This window comes from Sinohyriopsis cumingii, chromosome 18 (genome assembly GCF_028554795.1).
Source record: "Sinohyriopsis cumingii isolate HCF-2022 chromosome 18, ASM2855479v2, whole genome shotgun sequence".
Classification (NCBI taxonomy): Eukaryota; Metazoa; Mollusca; class Bivalvia; order Unionida; family Unionidae; genus Sinohyriopsis; species Sinohyriopsis cumingii.
The window spans coordinates 52605638-52626735 of record NC_142978.1 but is presented as its reverse complement, the minus strand read 5'-3'; the positions used below and the strand labels follow the sequence as shown (position 1 = coordinate 52626735).

The window sequence follows — 21098 nt, the reverse complement described above, 5'->3', positions numbered from 1 at the left end:
ATAAGAATATAAAAAAAAAACCATGTGACATTTCACATACAAATTGACATGAAAATGTCAGCAGGACGTTGTGGTGACAGAATATTTACATCATCCAAGTGACCATTCCAGAATTGTGACATCTGAACATCATTTTTGCTTTCCTCGGAAACGTTTGGAGTTTAGTACCTGTTATACATTAGTAGATATATGGTAGAGAATTCTACTATAGGCTGTAGGCTGCATTCAGTTTGTGTACTCATAATTCAGTTTGTGTATTGTGTACTCATCATTCAGTTTGTGTACTCATCATTCAGTTTGTGTACTCATCCTGGCCTATGTGGCTTAATGACAGACTTGGAGAGCAACCATTCTAAACTCGCTGATTATTTTATGAAAGCATGTATGCTTTAGGTATTCGACAATACATACTGATAACTTGTTTTGTCAATAAATGGAGAATGTGTATCAACTACATTAAGGAAGCTTGCCAAATATGATTCTGTCATTAAGCTTGCACTTCACAGGTGTACACCCCAATTAAAGGTGTACATTCTTGAAAATCGACAAAGTTTTTTCAAGACCTACATAACTAAACAAAGGTTTGAACATCAAAAATTCTTTTCAATAAAATATTTGAAATCTTCCACTCTAATATATGAAACACGGTTTTCACATATAAAATCTTAAGAACCGAAATCATTGCCAGTTTAAAGGTTGCATGCTGAAATTTGTCAGAATTACAGTTAGGTTCTTCAGTTCACAGACATGGAATATTAAAATGAAACATGTAAATGGCACAGTTTATTTAAAAGGTAAATGGCACAGTTTATTTTAAAGGTAAATGGCACGATTTATTTAAAAGCAGTGGTTTTAATTTTTTCTGTATCTATTTCAAAGCAGTGATGTGATTTTGTGTGTATCTCTATTTCAAAGCAATGATGTCATTTTTTGTGTGTCTATTTCAGAGCAGTGATGTGATTTTTGTGTATCTCTGTTTCAAAGATGTGATGTGATTTTTTGTGTATCTCTGTTTCAAAGATGTGATGTGATTTTTTGTGCATCTCTATTTCAAAGCTGTGATGTGATTTTTTTGTTGGTGTATTTCTATTTCAATGCAGTGATGTGATTTTTTTCTGTATCTCTATTTGAAAGCAGTGATTTTTTTTCTGTGTCTGTTTTTGTTATGATCTGTAAATCATTAGGGCAAAAATGGACAACTGGCTTATTTTCAACCCTGTGTTTGACCTCACTTGTGTATTTTAGTTTTAGTAATTTTTATATTAGGCAGATATATGCAGCATTAAAATTGTGCATAAATACTTTCTCTTGCACCTTCAGCAAATAATGCAGTTAATATCACGTTTTGGACCTTGGCAAGCAAATGATGCAGTTTCAAGTCTGAGCTTTGGAAAGCAAACAATACAGTTTATTTCAAGTCTGTGGTCCTTGGTAAACAAACAATACAGTTCATTTCAAGTCTTTGGTCCTTGGTAAACAAACAATGCAGTTCATTTCAAGTCTTTGGTCCTTGGTAAACAAACAATACAGTTCATTTCAAGTCTGTGGTCCTTGATAATCAAATTATACATTTTCATGTTTGTGGACCTTCGAAAGTAAGCAATACAGTTTATTTCAGGTTTGTGGGCCTTGAAAAGCAAGCATTACAGTTTATTTCAAGTCTGTGGGTCTTCAAAAGTAAGCAATACAGCTTATTTCAGGTTTGTTGGCCTTGAAAAGCAAGCAATACAGTTTATTTCAAGTCTGTGTGCCTTGGTAAGCAAGCAGTACAGTTTATTTCAAGTCTGTGGGCCTTGGAGATCAAGCAATACAGCATATTTCAGGTTTGTGGGCCTTGGTAAGCAAGCAATACAAATTATTTCAAGTCTGTGGACCTTGGTATGCAAGCACTACAGTTTATTCTGAGCTTCGTAAATCTGCCAAAAAGTTGTATTCATCACAGGATAAATTAGATGTACATGATGTCACAAATATGTATATCCCTACAATTGTGCCACGTTTTAAAATCCTTTTCTTACATGGCCAGCAATATACATTTCCCTTTTGGATCTATGAATGTTTCTGCATATCTTTTAAATATCAAGCCATAATATTAAATAGGGTTGCACAAACATTAAATAATCAAGCTGAATTTTCATAATTTCCTGAATTTTCATAACTTCCTCCTTTTTTGAAAGATTTTAAAGAAGTTTTCATCAAAATGGGTGAGACGAAAAAGCAAAACTTCAGAGTAAACCAATTAGAACTACACATCTAGCCAACCAAGTTTCAACAGAATCCACCAAGCAGTGTGGGAAAAGTGGTGAACAATTAAACTCCAATAATACCCCCCATTGACAAATTTTCAAAAAAAATCTGTAAAAATTAGAGGAAATAGTAAAAATTAATGGCATATCTAAACCAGTCATCTATCTACATAAACCACCTATCTACATTTATCACACAGGAAGTGTATAGTAAAGTCTTATGTGTTATACATATAATAAGTGTGTAGTAAAATGTTATTATGTGTTATACATATTGAAAGTGTGAAGTAAAATGTTATTATATCTGTTATTCATGTAAAAAGAGTATTAAAATGTACTATGTGTTATAAATATAATAAGTGTGTAGTAAAATGTTATTATGTGTTATGCATATAATAAGTGTGTTGTAAAATGTTATGTGTTATACATATAGAAAGTGTGAAGTAAAATGTTATTACATTTGTTATACATGTAAAAAGAGTATTAAAATGTTCTATGTTTATACATAAAAGAAGTGTGTAGTAAAATGTTATATGTGTTATACATGTACAAACTGTGTAATAAAATGATACTATATGTGTTTAACATATAGGCAGTGTGTTGTAAAATGTTATGTTATATCTATAGGAAGTATATAGTGAAATGTTATATTTGTTATAGTAATAGGAAAATTAAGCAATGGATATATTAATCTAAATAACACAGTAGTCATGTGATAATAAAAATGGCATGAATATAGCTCATTCTATCACGTCATTCTATACCTGTATTGACAGTTTAAATACCTGTGGTGTGTGGTAAATAACCAAGTTTACTTATCAAAATGTTCTGAATAATCAAGTGTAATGCGAGTACCACTTTTATTCAGGATTTTAATATCAGTCAATACATTTTAAAGCGTACAGCACAGTAAACCATAATGGCCACATCAATGAAATTCATAAGTGGGAAATGAATGGGAAAAAGAGTTAAGTAAAAATTCAAGCCACAACATTATCTAACCAGCACTCCACAATCATGCACATGTAAATCTAAATATTTATCTTCGATACAATCTTTCATCAAAACATCTCTTATGGGCTGATCTATTTATTTATGCAAATTAAAATACAAATTACAGCAGTGACCGACTTTCCTATAAACCGTATAAGCCATCTAGTTAACGATGGAAGATGGGAGATTGGTGGTGGTACTGCTTTTTTTATAAGAATATAAGCCATGAATAAAGCCCCACATATATCCCCATCGCTGAATGCAGGATCTAAAACCCTATTCAAAGTTTTGTTTGTCAATTTTTATAGATGGTCAAATAGGTGAAAAATAAGCTGGCATACAGTTAAAGAAAAAAAGTGATGATACAAATTTACTGATAGAGAGTGGTACAATATTATAGTGATAGAGAGTGGTACAATACTGTAGTGATAGAGAGTGGTACAATATTGTAGTGATAGAGAGTGATACAATATTATAGTGATAGAGAGTGGTACAATATTGTAGTGATAGAGAGTGGTACAATATTGTAGTGATAGAGAGTGGTACAATATTGTAGTGATAGAGAGTGGTACAATATTGTAGTGATAGAGAGTGGTACAATATTGTAGTGATAGAGAGTGGTACAATATTGTAGTGATAGAGAGTGGTACAATATTGTAGTGATAGAGAGTGGTACAATATTGTAGTGATAGAGAGTGGTACATTATTGTAGTAGAGAGTGGTACAATATCGTAGTGATCCTAAATAGGGCTATCACTCATGACAAAAATGTTCAAGGTAGCCATTGAAGTGTACTGAGGTACATTATACATACTACAACACTGTTACAGGTAGCCATTGAAGTGTACTGAGGTACATTATACATAGTACAACTGTTACAGGTAGTTATTGAAGTGTACTGAGGTACAGTATACATAGTACAACACTGTTACACGTAGTCATTGAAGTGTACTGAGGTACATTATACATAGTACAACACTGTTACAGGTAGCCATTGAAGTGTACTGAGGTACATTATACATAGTACAACACTGTTACAGGTAGCCATTGAAGTGTACTGAGGTACATTATACATAGTACAACACTGTTACAGATAGTTATTGAAGTGTACTTTGGTACATCCTATGAAGTGTACTGAGGTACATTTTTACAAAGTATACTGAGGTATGTCCTATGAAATGTAGAGGTACATTATACATAGTACAACACTGTTACAGGTAACCATTGAAGTGTACTGAGGTACATTCTATGAAGTGTATTCAGGTACATCCTATGAAGTGTACTGAGGTATATTTTTACAAAGTATACTGAGGTATGTCCTAGGAAATGTAGAGGTACATTATACATAGTACAACACTGTTACAGGTAGCCAGTGAAGTATACTGAGGTATATTCTATGAAGTGTACTCAGGTACATCCTATGTAGTGTACTCGGGTACATTTTTACAAAGTATACTGAGGTATGTCCTATGAAATGTAGAGGTACAGTATAGATAGTACTACACTGTTACAGGTAGTCATTGAAGTGTACTGAGGTACATCCTATGAAGAGTACTGAGGTACATTATACTTAGTACAGCCATCCCTCACTAAAACACTGTTGAAGGGAGCCACTGAAGTGTAATGAGATACATTATATATATAGTAAGCTATCCCTCACTATAACACTATTGAAAGGTGCCATTGAAGTGCACTGAGGTACAATATACATAGTACAAATATCCCTCATTATAACACTGCTGAAGGGTGCCAATGAATTGTACTGAGGTACATTATACATAGTACAACACTGTTACAGGTATATCCTATGAAGTGTACAAAGGTGCATTATACATAGTACAGCCATCCCACACTATAACACTGTTGAATGGTGCCATAAAGGTACCATGCAATATTTTATATCACCATTTACTAGAGTTCATTATACACAGTAGAGTGGTACCTCACTGTTCAGGGAACCACAGAAATGTACCATGCTATGATGCCCCTTGTGTTAGGGTACAATATATATATACACCATTACAGTGGTGTCTCACTATAACAATATTCAGGGTAGTCACAGAAATGTGCCATAATGCCACCTCATACTGTGGTACATTATACACAGTACAGTGGTACTATAACAATAGTCAGGGGAGCCACATAAATGTACCATAATGCCACCTTTTACTGTGGTACATTATACAAAGTAGAGTGGTACCTCACTATAATACTGTTCAGCCTCAGATGTGTACCATGTTATGACAACTTGTCTGGGTTCCTTGGAGCTTGGCAACTTGCCTGGGTTCCTTGGAGCATGGCAAATTGACTGGGTTCTATGGAGCATGGCAACTTGAGTAAGTTCTTTGGAGAGTGGCAACTTGCCTTGATTCCATGGAGTGACAAATTGCCTGATGACTATGCTATAATGAAGCATTGATGTACAGGCAAAATTTTCTGACAAAGTGGAATCTGAAAACAGATGCCCCTCCTGCTGAGTGTTGTGTTAAAGCAATAGGATCCCATATTTCCAAAATAGGACCCAATATTCCCAAAATAGGACCCCAAATTCCCATTCTATCAATTTCACAACCAGAGAAAAAGTAATTTTTTCATAATACCATGAAAAATGGTACCCATGAAAAAAATTAGAGTGCAGGTTAGAAGAACTAATGAACAGTCAGTTCAGACAACTGGTTTGAAGAACATGTTATTGACCTCAACATATGAACAGTCCAGATAACTGGTTTGATGTTGCTGTTGTTGTAGGGTTTAATGCCATTTTTCAGCACACGATAGACTATACAAGGCGGCCAGTATTAATGGCGGAGAAAGAACCTGGGAAAACCCCCCCAAATAACCAACGACCGATGAGAAGCTACTGGCAAGCTTTCTCACATACCCACATTGGCTGAATCCGAGACTCGAACCCACGCAGACAGAGGTGAGATGGCAATGATCCGAAACGGAGAGTGCTGTAGACCACTCGGCCACTCAGGGCCCCAACTGGTTATTGACCTAGATATATGAACTGTCCAAATAAAAGGATTATGTAATTGACCAAGATATATGAACTGTCCAAAAAAAAGGATTATGTTATTGACCTATAAATATGAACAGTCCGGATAACTGGTGTACAAATAATAAATGTTTTACTGTATAATGTCACGCATTTGTTATAACTGAGCAATCCAAGCCCATCCTAATGTGGTATTATTAAAAGGATGATAAAGTCCAAGTATCAGCAGATCCCAAGCCCAACCTAATGGAGTAGTATTAATTGGATGATAAAGTCCATGTATCAGCAGATCCAAGCCCAACCTAATGGAGTATTATTAATTGGATGATAAAGTCCAAGTATCGGCAGATCCCAAGCCCAACCTAATGGAGTATTATTAATTGGATGATAAAGTCCAAGTATCAGCAAATCCCAAGCCCAACCTAATGGAGTATTATTAATTGGATGATAAAGTCCAAGTATCAGCAAATCCCAAGCCCAACCTAATGGAGTATTATTAATTGGATGATAAAGTCCAAGTATCAGCAAATCCCAAGCCCAACCTAATGGAGTATTATTAATTGGATGATAAAGTCCAAGTATCAGCAAATCCCAAGCCCAACCTAATGGAGTATTATTAATTGGATGATAAAGTCCAAGTATCAGCAAATCCCAAGCCCAACCTAATGGAGTATTATTAATTGGATGATAAAGTTGTGTGGAAGAGGAATATTTGTGTAGGTAAAGTGATTGCCATTCTGTCTTGATAATGCAACTCTATGTCAAGAACATTTGCTTTCACTTTCACACTTCATTTCATTTGGCATCTATGTGTTTCATCCCAAAGCCCAATTAAATGTTTGATATACATAAAATATATACTAAAAGGAAATAATGATACATGTATCTGCACAAATTGATTTGACATCCAAATTAATGTTTGTGATCCTGCATGTTTATGCATGGATAAACATTTACTATTCTGCAAAATCAAAATTTTCTTTATTTATAATTTCCAATTTCAACATAAAGTTTTATGAAATCAACTGAATTTACTTCATTAAAGTTCTTTCTTTACTTTATGAAGGTTCGGTAAAGTGATGGTGGGGGATTTGGGGAACGGATGGGGGTAGGGGTAGGTTATGAGTGCCAGTTGAACAAGCACAAGCTTTTCAAAGTTCAAACAGCAAAATGCTACATGTCTCATTAAATACCTTGCCATTTCAAATCAAAATGCTACATGTCTCATTAAATACCTTGCCATTTCAAATCAAAATGCTACATGTCTCATTAAATACCTTGCCATTTCAAATCAAAATGGACCAGGTCAGTTTAATTACTGAAACCCACTGAAATAAAACCCTGCATCCATTCCAGAATTATTGTTATACGTGTCAGTTTTGTATGCAAACTTTTCATAACAGTAATGCAAGTGGTTGCAAATTAAAAATGTCTGACAGGAATAGATATTTTCTTTCAGTGTGGAGACTGTAATTAGATACTTTCTTCAGTGTGGAGACTGTAATTAGATATTTTCTTCAGTGTGGAGACTGTAATTAGATATTTTCTTCAGTGTGGAGAATGGAATTATATATTTTCTTCAGTGTGGAGAATGGAATTATATATTTTCTTCAGTGTGGAGACTGAAATTAGATATTTTCTTCAGTGTGGAGACTGAAATTGGATATTTTCTTCAGTGTGGAGACTGGTATTAGATATTTTCTTCAGGGTGGAGACTGAAATTGGATATTTTCTTCAGTATGGGAAGAATTCAAGCAAACTCATCCATGAATCAGACAAGAAATGTTCTCCACCATAATTTGCAAAGTCTGATTGACATATTTCCCTCTCTAACTGTACAATGGACATGTCTCCTTCACTGACTGTACAATGGGCATATCATCCTACAATGGGCATATCCCCCACAGTGACTGTACAATGGACATATCAACCTCCCTGGCTGTACAATGTGCATATCTCCCTCACTGACTGTACAATGTGCATATCTCGATCACTGTACAATGGGCATATCTCCCTCACTGACTGTACAATGTGCATATCTCCATTACTGACTGTACAATGGGCCTATCTCCCTCACTAACTGTACAATGTGCATTTCCCCTCACTGACAGTACAACAGGCATATCTCCCACACTGACTGTACACTGTCACTGTCTGTACAATGGGCATATCTCCCTTACTGACTGTACAATGGGCATATCTCCCTTACTGACTGTACAATGGGCATATCACCTTCAACGACTGTACAATGGACCCATCTCCTACAGTGGATGTACAATGGGCCTATCTCCCATACTGGTTTTACAATCTCCCACACTGGTTCTACATTGAACATGTCTCTAAAGCTGGATGTACACTATATCTATCTAGTTTTATAACATACAATATAATCTTACGTGGATTGAACCGGCATTTGCTATGGACATTCAATCCGTATTTTGATGTGTATTTACCGTACACACAGACTTGAATTAATTAGGTGGTTTCACTGATGTTCACCTATTGATATTCTTAATTACACTAAATTAAATGTTTATCAGTTCCAATCTGCTTTAAGTTCCATTAACACTCATCAGTGAAAACATAGCTGGAAACCTTATGAGAATGAGTATGTATATAACAACACTAAATATGCATCTGGTTTTCAGATAGGAAAAAACTCATTTCAACATGTTGCTTATCAGTTTCCTAATGATCTTGATGTGCTCATTTGCCATTTCAAAACTAACTCTGAGCAATACATGTACATGTAGTTTAGTATTTGTAGCATAAACACAACTGTGACCAGTATAGATCCAGTCTATCTGTCATTATATGTCACCTGATCAGATTCTACCCATGATCAGTATAGATCCAGTCTATCTGTCATTAGGTGACACCCAATCAGATTCTACCAATAACCAGTATAGACCCAGTCTATCTGTCATTATGTGACACTCAATCAGATTTTGTCTGTGATCAGAATAGACCCAATATATCTGTCATTATGTGTCATCCAATCAGATTCTGCCTATAACCAGTATAGACCCAGTCTATTTGTCATTATGTGATGCCCGATCAGATTCTGCCTGTGGTCAGTATAGACCCAGTCTATCTGTCATTATGTGTCATCCGATCTGATTCTGCCTGTGATCAGTATAGATCCAGTCTATCTCTCATTAGGTGACACCCAATCAGATTCTACCAATAACCAGTATAGACCCAGTCTATCTGTCATTATGTGACACTCAATCAGATTCTGTCTGTGATCAGAATAGACCCAGTCTATCTGTCATTATGTGTCATCCAATCAGATTCTGCTTGTGACCAGTATAGACCTAGTCATTGGTAAAGAACCGGGCCAATGGTGGTTGGAAGTGGATATATGTTATGTACACTTGTAAGTGTTATCTTCTACAGTAAAACCTGTCTTGTGAGACAACTGCTATGAAAGACCACCTGTCTTGAAAGACTGGGTTCCCTTGCACAAATTTAATGGTTATATAATGTTATGACCTGTCATGAGAGACCACCTGTCTTGAGAAACCATATTTTTGGGCAGAAGGGGTGGTCTTTCAAGACATGTTCTACTATGCCTCCAGCTTGCATGTTAACATAAAATGAAATGGGAATGACTAATGAAATGTCATGGAATATTCTCCTTTTTCCCCAAAATTAGGTTTCATTTACAACTAAGGGAATTGATCTATATAAAAAAAATCTCAGCTTCTTTTAACAAAACGTCTTTTCTCATAATTAAACGTAAAACTCACAATTCTTTTTTATTAAAACTACCAACTCTTTTTTATTATTTGGCAATTCCAACCTTAATAGAAAAATACCAAACTCCCTTGTACCAATAACACAAGTGAACTGTTATACCTATAAACCACCAGTCATCATTGAAAACCAGATTGGAATTTTAAAAGTGACTTAGAAGCACCATTAATAATGATAAATGCTTTCAAGACTGACTAGCAGCACCTCTGCTCTATTTTTGATCCTGTTAATTGAAATCTGATGCATTATGGTACATGTTGATAATCTCTATGGGGTTTGTAGTTGCTATGTACAGTGCACAAGCAAAAGTGCCAACAGAGTTTTTATTCCATTATGATCCATTATACACAAAACTCTTGAAGCTCAAAGTGGGAGATTTTCTTTTTATAACACAAATGACATGGAAAGTAATTTTAAGTGATCTATTATCAAGTTGCAATGAACAGCAAACGATGGCAAGTCCTGTCTTGATAATATATTTTATGAGATGTCAAAATAAAATTGCTGGTCACATTGGTACTAAATTCATTATTAGACTTCTATATATGTCTTTTCTTTACAAACGTGATTTTTAATTGTCAAGTTCTTATGAATGACCCATTGTCAACTAGGAGTTAATTATTTCCTAATAAAGCTTGTGTTCGATTTATTCCGAGTTGGTCTAAAAATGAAAGCTCATGTTTTATTAATATGGAGTTTAGACCTACATTTAAATGTTTTATTTATACGGAGTTTAGTTGTACATTTAAACATGTCTTACCTAGCAAAATTTGGTGCAATCTATATACCGTTGTTTAGATGAACATGTGCCTATACTGGTGGGGTGGGGTGGTGGTGGTGGTGGTGGTGGTGGTGGTATGAATTACTGAACAATCTCTGTATGGTTGTTTAGATGAACATGTGCCTATACTAGTGGGGTGGGGTGTTGGTGGTGGTGTTATGAATTACTGAAGTCTCTGTATGGTTGTTTAGATGAACATGTGCCTATACTAGTGGGGTGCGGTATTAGTGTTATTAATGACATAATTTCTGTATGGTTGTTTAGATGAACATGTGCCTATACTAGTGGGGTGGGGTGTTGGTGGTGGTGTTATGAATTACTGAAGTCTCTGTATGGTTGTTTAGATGAACATGTGCCTATACTAGTGGGGTGGGGTGTTGGTGGTGGTGTTATGAATTACTGAACAATCTCTGTATGGTTGTTTAGATGAACATGTGCCTATACTAGTGGGGTGGGGTGTTGGTGGTGGTGTTATGAATTACTGAAGTCTCTGTATGGTTGTTTAGATGAACATGTGCCTATACTAGTGGGGTGCGGTGTTTGCGTTATTAATTACATAATTTCTGTATGGTTGTTTAAATGAACATGTGCCTATACTAGTGGGGTGGGGTGTTGGTGATGGTGTTATGAATTACTGAAGTCTCTGTATGGTTGTTTAGATGAACATGTGCCTATACTAGTGGGATGCGGTGTTGGTGTTATGAATTACTGAAGTCTCTGTATGGTTGTTTAGATGAACATGTGCCTATACTAGTGGGGTGCGGTGTTTGTGTTATTAATTACATAATTTCTGTATGGTTGTTTAAATGAACATGTGCCTATACTAGTGGGGTGCGGTGTTGGTGTTATGAATTACTTAACAATTTCTGTATGGTTGTTTAGATGAACAAGCACCTATATTGGTGAGGTGCGGTGTTGGTGTTATGAATTACTTAACAATTTCTGTATAGTTGTTTAGATGAACTTGCCTATACTGGTGGGGTGGGGTGTTGGTAATGGTGTTATGAATTACTGAACAGTCTCTTTAGGGTTGTTACAAGAAACATATGCCTATACTAGTGGGGTTCGAGGGTGGTGGTGTTATGAACTTCTGAGATGGAAGGAGATAGTTTCATAAACTGACCCCTGAAAAATTTCTCAACTTAGGGCTATGGTATGACTTTTTGACCTATTATCGTGTAAAAATTAAAGATGGATATATTTGTGAATTTGGTCTTTCTAGCTTGTGTTGTTTTTGAAACTGATGTGATACTTGTACACCTCATGTAGTCACTGCACAGTATGTAGCCAGTGAAATACCAATAGTCGATTAGGAATCAGAGCTAGCCACATATACCAGTAGACATGTTGGTTCTTAGGCAAGTTGAATATCTCAGAACCTGCCTGGATGACAACTATTTTGAACTGCAACAAGATATTAAGTACACAATGTTTTTCAAAAGTATTACCCAGGGAAAGGGTTAATGTTTGCTCATTGAGCATCACATGCTCTCCAAAATTGCCTTCAAACATGAAAAATGCAGGTATAAATGTGATGATATTCTTATGTTTTGCTTGATGATAACTATCCAAAAATATGGACTTCTTTGACCTCACTCATGTATTTTATTTTTTATGAATTTTTTTATTAGGCAGGTGTATTCAACATTAAATTTGTGCATAAAAACTGTCCCTTGCACCCTGAACAGTCCGAATGGTTGTTCAGATGAACATGAGACTATACTGGTGGGTGGGGTGGTGGTGGTGTTGTGAATTTAGTCCTGAACTGTTGTTATAAGGAACATATGCAATTAATGAGGGTTTTATTGATTAGTGATTAATACAATTAATGTGATATCTCCATATCTTACTGCTACATATTTCTTGATTTTATTATAATCTGAAACAATAATCTAAATCAACACCCGATAATACTATTTGGTTGAAATTATTCAAATGAAATTGAGTATTATTAATTTCATATACCCCAAAAATTTTAAAGCTTTTCATATCAGCTGGTTGCCAATCAGCAATGTTTTACTGCTAACAGAATATCAAACAACGCATCGGGAAAATTTGACGAAACACATGCATCTACTTCATTATGTGATGCATACTAAACAAGTAGGTTAGAGTGGCCTGATTTTGAAATCATATCCAGACCAACACCTTGCTGAAATCAGAAATAATATTAATGTGTGCAATACAACATGCAAAATGTTTTTGTTTTGGACAGAGACAATGTGTTTGAGTGACAGGTGAAAAAGAGAAATAGGATAGGAAAATGTAAAACATCAGCTTGGAATAACCATAAGCAATTAGCAGTACCAGGACAGTGTAAACACAAAGGAATTCTGAATAGTAATTTTAGATAAATGAAGCTGCCTTATGGTTGGATACAAAAACTCATCTTGTCACTGAATCCAACACTTGTATGGCCATACAGATTATTTAGTCATAAACTTAATGCTTTTTATAGATATGACATTCTATAAACCAACAAATTCATAAAACATTCATTTTTATCTTTACTCCATAAGCTATGCATAAATCAAAAAGGCTATAATTTTCACCCTCTACTAAAATGATGGCATTTTTTATGAAATTAATCAATAATAGATACAATTAGCAATATATCAGAGCTTCCAAAATGCTGATATTTGCCAGACATGTCTATTAAATTAATGGAAATGGTCTGTGGGTAACTCAGCATGTCGAAAATTTGAAATAGGGTGCCCATAATTATTCCATGCAAGTTTTTGGTGATTACATTTTCTTACCCCCCAGCGGGCTCGGGGATGTAGCATAGGCCCAATCCCTCCTGCCTGTCGTATGAGACGACTAATGGAGTCAACCCTTTTGCCCTGGAATGCGTCCTGTAAAGATGTTCCGGCTGAGAAGATCTTGGAGTTCTTAAAAGAGTGTAGTTTATATCAAAAATTGGACCTTGTATTTTAAGGAATTTACCCTTTTTTGCCTTTTTAATGTTTTGTATGTCTTTTGGACTTTTCAGCATTTCACATGCCTTTTTGCCTTTTCAGTGTTTTGCCTTTTTGGGGATGCCTGAGCTTAATCTTAAATATATTGGCAGTGTTGTGCTGATGTGCCATCAGACTATATAGACATGTATACATTCAAATTAATTATTCAAACACCCTTTGTCGCTAACGCAATGCAGGTGGAAAATATGTATATAAATGTGTACCTCTGTTTAATGACACCTCAGCACAAAGATGGCTGTATGGTGCCAATTAAAAGAAAAGTTCCAATAAAGATTAAGAATTACACGTGAACTTTGGAAGATAAACCCATCCAAATAAATCTAAACATGAAATGGTACAATATAAAAGATGAAAGGTAAAGATGCTAAAATTCTGTAAACTATAAAAAAAAAACATACAAATTTAAGAGGCGAAAAATGTAAAATCCTTAAAATGTATGGTCAGATGTATAAATATGTGTGTATGTATATATATATATATATATATATATATATATATATATATATATATATATATACCACATTCACCCACAAAGTCTAACAATTTCTGTGCTGTCACATGATTATAATAAAGATATTTCATAGAATTCATGTTATTTTTTTTCTAAAGTTTCAGTCTCGCATAGTGGATGCTGAGGCAATAAACACACATGTATTCCCCTGTCACAGAACACTGAGGTTTGCCATTCAAGCACATATGAACAAGTCAGGTATGTCTGTCTATAACTGGCAAAATAAAATGACAATTTTATTGGTTGGTTTGTTGTTCAGTAGCCTGTTTGTGCAATTTCTGCTGGACATATTTTGCCATGTATATACCAACATGCCGATTTACATCAGTTTATGTTCAGAATATGGAGTCATCCATTTGGAAAAGAGAGACTGCCAGGCAGCTCTGGCTGCTTTTATCAGTCCTTTCATTAACCTTAATACCAATGTGGCAAGGCAGCCAACATTGCAAAGTTTTAAGTGATAAAACGATAGTTCATTTTTCCTCACAATGAGTCTGAGAGAAACTGATATTTCATTTATCTCCACATTGACTTAGAGATAAAGTATGACTCATTTGTCCCAACATCGAGTCTGAGACTTCTGATTAATTTGTCCCAACACTGAGTCTAGAGACTGCTGATTCAGTGTCCCATCATTGAGTCTGAGACAAAGTGCTGATTCAGTTGTCCCATCATTGAGTATGAGACTGCTGATTCATTTGTACCAACATTGAGTCTGAGACAAAGTGCTGATTCAGTTGTCCCATCACTGAGTCTGAGACTGCTGATTCATTTGTACCAACATTGAGTCTGAGACAAAGTGCTGATTCAGTTGTCCCATCATTGAGTCTGAGACTTCTGATTCAGTTGTCCCAACATTGAGACAAAGTGCTGATTCATTTGTCCCCACACTGAGTGTTTTTTTGTGGAGGAAGTTTAACATGCAAAGCCTTGATTCATGATTATGTATTGGATTAAGCATCTGCAGGTAGTATTAACAACCCAATTTGTACAGAAACAAGTGCTGAAGTCAAGTTCATGACTATGTATTAGATCAGGCATCTGGAGCCCCTGTGGCTGAGTGGTCTAAAGCGCTTGCCTTTATTGATCACTGCCATCTCACCTCAGTCCACACGGGTTTAAATCTCAGGCTTGGCCAATGTGGTTGTGTGAGAAAGCTTGTCAGTAGTTTACAGTGGGTAAGTGATTCTTCCTGGGATTTTCCCAGGTACTACTTCTACATTTATACTAGCCGCCATGTATAGCCTATTTTGCATTGAGAAATGACAAATCAGCAAGATCAAACATCTGCAGGTAAGAGTTCATGATTATGTATTGGATCAGACATCTGCAGGCAAGAGTTCATGATTATGTATTGGATCAAACATTTGCAGGTAAGAGTTCATGATTATATATTGGATCAAACATCTGCAGGTAAGAGTTCATGATTGTGCATTGGATCAAACATCTGCAGGTAAGAGTTCATGATTGTGCATTGGATCAAACATCTGCAGGTAAGAGTTCATGATTGTGCATTGGATCAAACATCTGCAGGTAAGAGTTCATGATTGTGCATTGGATCAAACATCTGCAGGTAAGAGTTCATGATTGTGCATTGGATCAAACATCTGCAGGTAAGAGTTCATGATTGTGCATTGGATCAAACATCTGCAGGTAAGAGTTCATGGTTATATATTGAATCAAACATCTGCAGGTAAGAGTTCATGATTGTGCATTGGATCAAACATCTGCAGGTAAGAGTTCATGATTGTGCATTGGATCAAACATCTGCAGGTAACATTTACAACCTGATTCATACGTAAATGTGCTAAAGTCATGTTCATGGTTATTTAATGGATCAACCATCTGCGGGTAAGAGTTCATGATTATGCATTGGATCAAGATTTGCAGGTAATATTTACATCCTGATCTATACTGAACTGAAGCCAGGCTTAAATTTTAATAATGATCTGTACAGTGTTGTACCAAGGACTGAAAGGATCAGGGACACTGTGTCCCACATCTTCCAAATCTGTGGGACACAAATCTTTTCAAAGGGACAAAGGAAAATAGTAAAACAAAATCAGATACTCTTATTTGCCTTGACAATTCTGCCATCTTAACATTGTCATCTGCACTGTACTATCATATTTATTTATCATATTTTCTTTGGACACTTACATTACTGTAATAAATGTTTTATCGAGTACTCAGATAACTAATGAAAGTATATACATTTGTTTATCTACCTAGTTCAGCTGAAATGATCTGCAATGTGGAATATTTTTTTCCGGATTTATTGTCAGAATACCCATTTTTGAAAAATGTGTTGTAATGTTTTAAAAAGAATCGATTGATTAAATGACAATTTGTGTATCCGCATAAAGTGATTCACATTTATCAATATTTTCAATCTGGAAATAAATTATATCTTCAATGACGAAGGTGTGACTTCAATATCAAAATGTGTTACAATAGTGGCCATCAAATGCTTATACATAAACTTGGCGGACTCCTACAATGTTCTAACTGCCATGAATGATCTTTTACAATGGAAATCAACTGCCATCTATAAAAAAGAAATGTATTGCCAGCAGCAACTCTGACCACTACTAGTATGTACCAACATATATGTGGGTGGATTTGTGCTAAAGAAAGTATTTTCCAGTATTTTCCAGTATTTTTCTGATGAAAAAATGCCCCTTAGAGGTCACACAAGGCATCAAGATTTGGAGGATACAGGACAATTTACACAAAACTGCTTTAGGTACAACCAATCTGTCTTTGTTTTAACTCTTATTAAGTCAACCTGTGTCTTTGTTTTAACTCTTATTAAGTCAACCAGTCTCTCTTTGTTTTAACTCTTATTAAGTCAACCAATCTGTTTTTGTTTTGACTCTTATTAAGTCAACCAGTCTGTCTTTGTTTTAACTCTTATTAAGTCAACCAGTCTGTCTTTGTTTTAACTCTTATTAAGTCAACCAGCCTGTCTTTGTTTTAACTCTTATTAAGTCAACCAATCTGTTTTTGTTTTGACTCTTATTGAGCCAGCCAATCTGTCTTTGTTTTGACTCTTGAGTCAACCAATTTGTCTCTGTTTTGACTCTTATTAAGTTAACCAATCTGTTTTTGTTTTTACTCTTATTGAGCTAGCCAATCTGTTTTTGTTTTGACTCTTGAGTCAAACAATTTGTCTTTGTGTTGACTCTTGTCAAGTCAACCAAACTGCCTTTGTTTTGACTCTTATTAAGTCCAGGGATCTTTTTACATTTGTCCCCAAGGTATTTAATATACAGAAGGAAAGTTAGCTCATAGGGAAAAACAAACCCTGCAAATTTGGTTGCCATCACAAATGGATTAAGACAACCACTGTAGGTGGGAAAGCCCAACTACTAAAACCATTCAATATGGACTTGACAATAAGGACTTCTAGCCCTGGGCAATACTGATTGATAGCCCAGGGTTCCTTAGATCTACCTTACTGATTGATTACCCATGGTTCTTTAGATCTACTGTACTGATTGATGACCCTGGGTTCTTTAGTTCTATTTTTGTGATGTTAATTCTGCATCACTTCTCACAGAATGTGATGTGTGACTGGATATTAGTGTATGCAAGACACACACCTGTGGCAAACCAGAAAAGATGAAAGCAAGAACACCTTTATTATCATCCCCAAAATACTTCTTGTTTAGTAGTGAACCATCATAAAAGGGGGCCCCAAACATGCCTGCAAAATCGTGTGCATTTCTAAGACCTTACATGCAATTACTTGTACAGAAAATTAAAAAGCTTTTAACTTCATCAGAAAAACCTAAAATAATGTTGCAGGATCAAATTCCAGATCAAAGTTTTCTTAAAATACATGTAATATTTTAACAGAAACATTGGAGTAAATATGAAAGAATAATCCCACAAGCAAAGCAATTGCAAACATTTTCTGGTAAACATGTTTAAGTAATAAATCAATATTACGATCTACAGTTGTTAACTACCTGTCTGATAATAAATTGCTTGGGATGTAAAATAGGTGCAAGTACCCTAGATATCTAAATGGCAGCAACATACCCACTGAGAGGGTCTTAACTTCGCAGTTTGTTACGAGGATTTGACCATGTGTTTTAAAGATTTTACTCTTTTCTGTTGGTGTCTCTGTCTTTGTATGTCTTTTGGCGAGTTTTTGCAGCATACTTGCCTGTTGTCTTTTACCTCACCGTGACCCTGACTTTTGGTTGGAGGTTTATTTTACCTCATAGTGACACTGACTTTTGGTTGGAGGTTTATTTTACCTCTTGCTGTGTGGTAAGGTTTTTGCTTTACCATTGTGCTACCCAGCATTTGCTTTGCACTATATAGCCAGGATTGTGTTTATGTGCCATCAAACTGTATGCTGACAAATATATGCTATGTTAACGAGGGTAACCACTGAAATTAATTTACAGGCTTATATGCATGTACATTACTGTACAATTAATTTTTATCACATTGTATGATGAAAATATTTTCAACAGATGATATTTTAAAAAATATAAAATGTGAGACACAATATGAAAAGAATACTAAAACTCAAAAAAGAGCTGAGAAAATACCTCTATATTGATAGATATTAATTTGAACAAAAAAGGAAGAGAGGTCCCAGGATGATATGTACTACAACTATTATTCAACTCTGAATGTGTGTGTGTGTGTGTGTGTAAAATTGGATCATGTACCCTTCTATCATGCATAGTGTGGTTCTACTAACCTATAAAAGAAATAGTTACTTCACTTAGCAACTTTTAGTATTTAAAGACTACATGCTTTGTATGGTCTTTAAATATTTCCAAGTAAAAGCTCTCTTCCAGGGATTACCAGCAAATTACAGTATTTATATTTCAATTCTTACCTGCAAATTACAGTATTTAATTATATTTAGATGACTAACAACAAACTATATAATGTGTCTTGCAATGATTACCAGCAAACTAGAGTTATGTTATTAGAGTATTTATGTTTCAATGATTACCAACAAATTAGAGTATTATGTTTCTATGATTACCAACAAATTAGAGTATATATGTTTCAATGATTATCAGCAAATTAGAGTAGTTATGTTTCAATGATTACCAGCAAATTAAGAGTATTTGTTTCAATGATTACCAGCAAATTAAGGGTATTTATGTTTCAATGATTACCAGCAAATTAAGAGTATTTATGTTTCATTGATTACCAGCAAATTAAGAGTATTTATGTTTCAATGATTGCCATCAAATTAGAGTATTTATGTTTCAATGATTACCAGCAAATTAAGAGTATTTATGTTTCAATGATTACCATCAAATTAAGAGTATTTATGTTTCAATGATTACCAGCAAATTAGAGTATTTGGTTGTGAAGCTTTCATCTTGAACTTACTGTAATGTTCAATGCTCAGTGTGTGTGTGTGTGTGTGTGTGTGTGTGTGTGAGAGAGAGAGAGAGAGAGAGAGAGAAAGAGAGAGAGAGAGAGAGAGAAAACTTTAACAATTTTTCAATTATATCACTACAATCTCTGCAGTATGGCAGTTTATAGTAATACCTAGCACCTGGGCATCATGTTGCAGACATGTATCATTATGTCCCACCCAGTTACATTATCCTGACACCAAGCCAACCTGTCCTAACACTAACCTCTTAATGCTGAGCACCAGGCAAGGCATATGTTAGTACCTTTTTTGTAAGTCTTTGGTATGACTCTGTATGACCCACAACCTCCTGCATCTGAGGTGGACACTCTAACCACTAGGCCACCACAGGGGTCCTATCTTTGATTGATTGCCTAGCTTACTATGAGGCTTATGAACCAGCTAAATCAGTCAAAGAATGACAAAACTAGTACCAAAGCTGTTTATGATTCTCTCCTAAGAGTGAAATCTAATTTCACCCTATTAACTACCAGCCTGATGTACAAGTCTGACAAAAAAACTGTTACAATACAGGACTGTGATGAAAATCTGTTACAGTACATGACTGTAATGAAAATATGTTACAGACTGTACAAAACAAGTTGTTTCAATTTCTTCATATTGGGCCAGGGGCACCTGCAGAATTATTTTTGGGGTTGGGAAGGGGGAGCATGCAGCACTCAGCTATTATGTTTTACAGATGTAGTCCAATAAAAGTTTAGAGGTGCAATCCAGGGGGAGGGGGGCAAGTGCCCCTATGTGTGAGAATCCATGTATTGGGCTCATGAATATAATTATTACCATGCTAACACTGTGGCAGGTCTTTTTCCATTAATATAGTTACACCATGGCATGTATTTGGACAGAGAAAATAATCTAATTTATTCATTTGGTTGTTTGGTAAACAACTGTAGTTCATTTAGAATGGAATGGCACTGAACATAGCAGTTAAGTTTATTTAGGTTGCTGGCAACAGCTGTACAGTACTCAATATAGTTTTTTTAGATTGCTGCCAAAAGCTGTACTCAATATAGTTTATTTAGATTGCCAGCAAAAGCTGTAGGGAATACAATATAGTTTATTTAGATTGCTGGCAAAAGTTGTAAAGTACTCAATATAGTTTATTTAGACTGATGGCAAAAACTGTAGTGTACTCAATATAGTTTATTTAGCTTGATTGCAAAAACTGTGCTCAATATAGTTTATTTAGATTGCTGGCAAAAGCTGTAGGATACTCAATATAGTTTATTTAGATTGCTGGCAAAAGCTGTAGGGTACTCAATATAGTTTATTTAAATTGCTGGCAAAAGCTGTAGGATACTCAATATAGTTTATTTAGATTGCTGGCAAAAGCTGTAGGGTACTCAATATAGTTTATTTAGATTGCTGGCAAAAGCTGTAGGATATTCAATATAGTTTATTTAGATT

At 35.2% G+C, this 21098-nt stretch overlaps 1 protein-coding gene across 17 annotated transcripts in view; it reads right to left on the bottom strand.

The window, feature by feature from the left end:
- Window positions 1-21098, bottom strand: part of LOC149776646 (RNA-binding motif, single-stranded-interacting protein 2-like) — a 437315-nt gene that overhangs the window by 57347 nt on the left and 358870 nt on the right. For 15 of the 17 annotated variants that reach the window (XM_089941160.1, XM_089941163.1, XM_089941164.1 and 12 more), the window contains one exon: window positions 13537-13668. The exons of the other annotated variants lie outside the window; for them this stretch is intronic. In XM_089941160.1, coding sequence (XP_089797286.1) covers window positions 13537-13668 — 132 coding nt within the window. The remainder of the gene's footprint in view (window positions 1-13536; window positions 13669-21098) is intronic. 17 annotated transcript variants of the gene reach the window in all.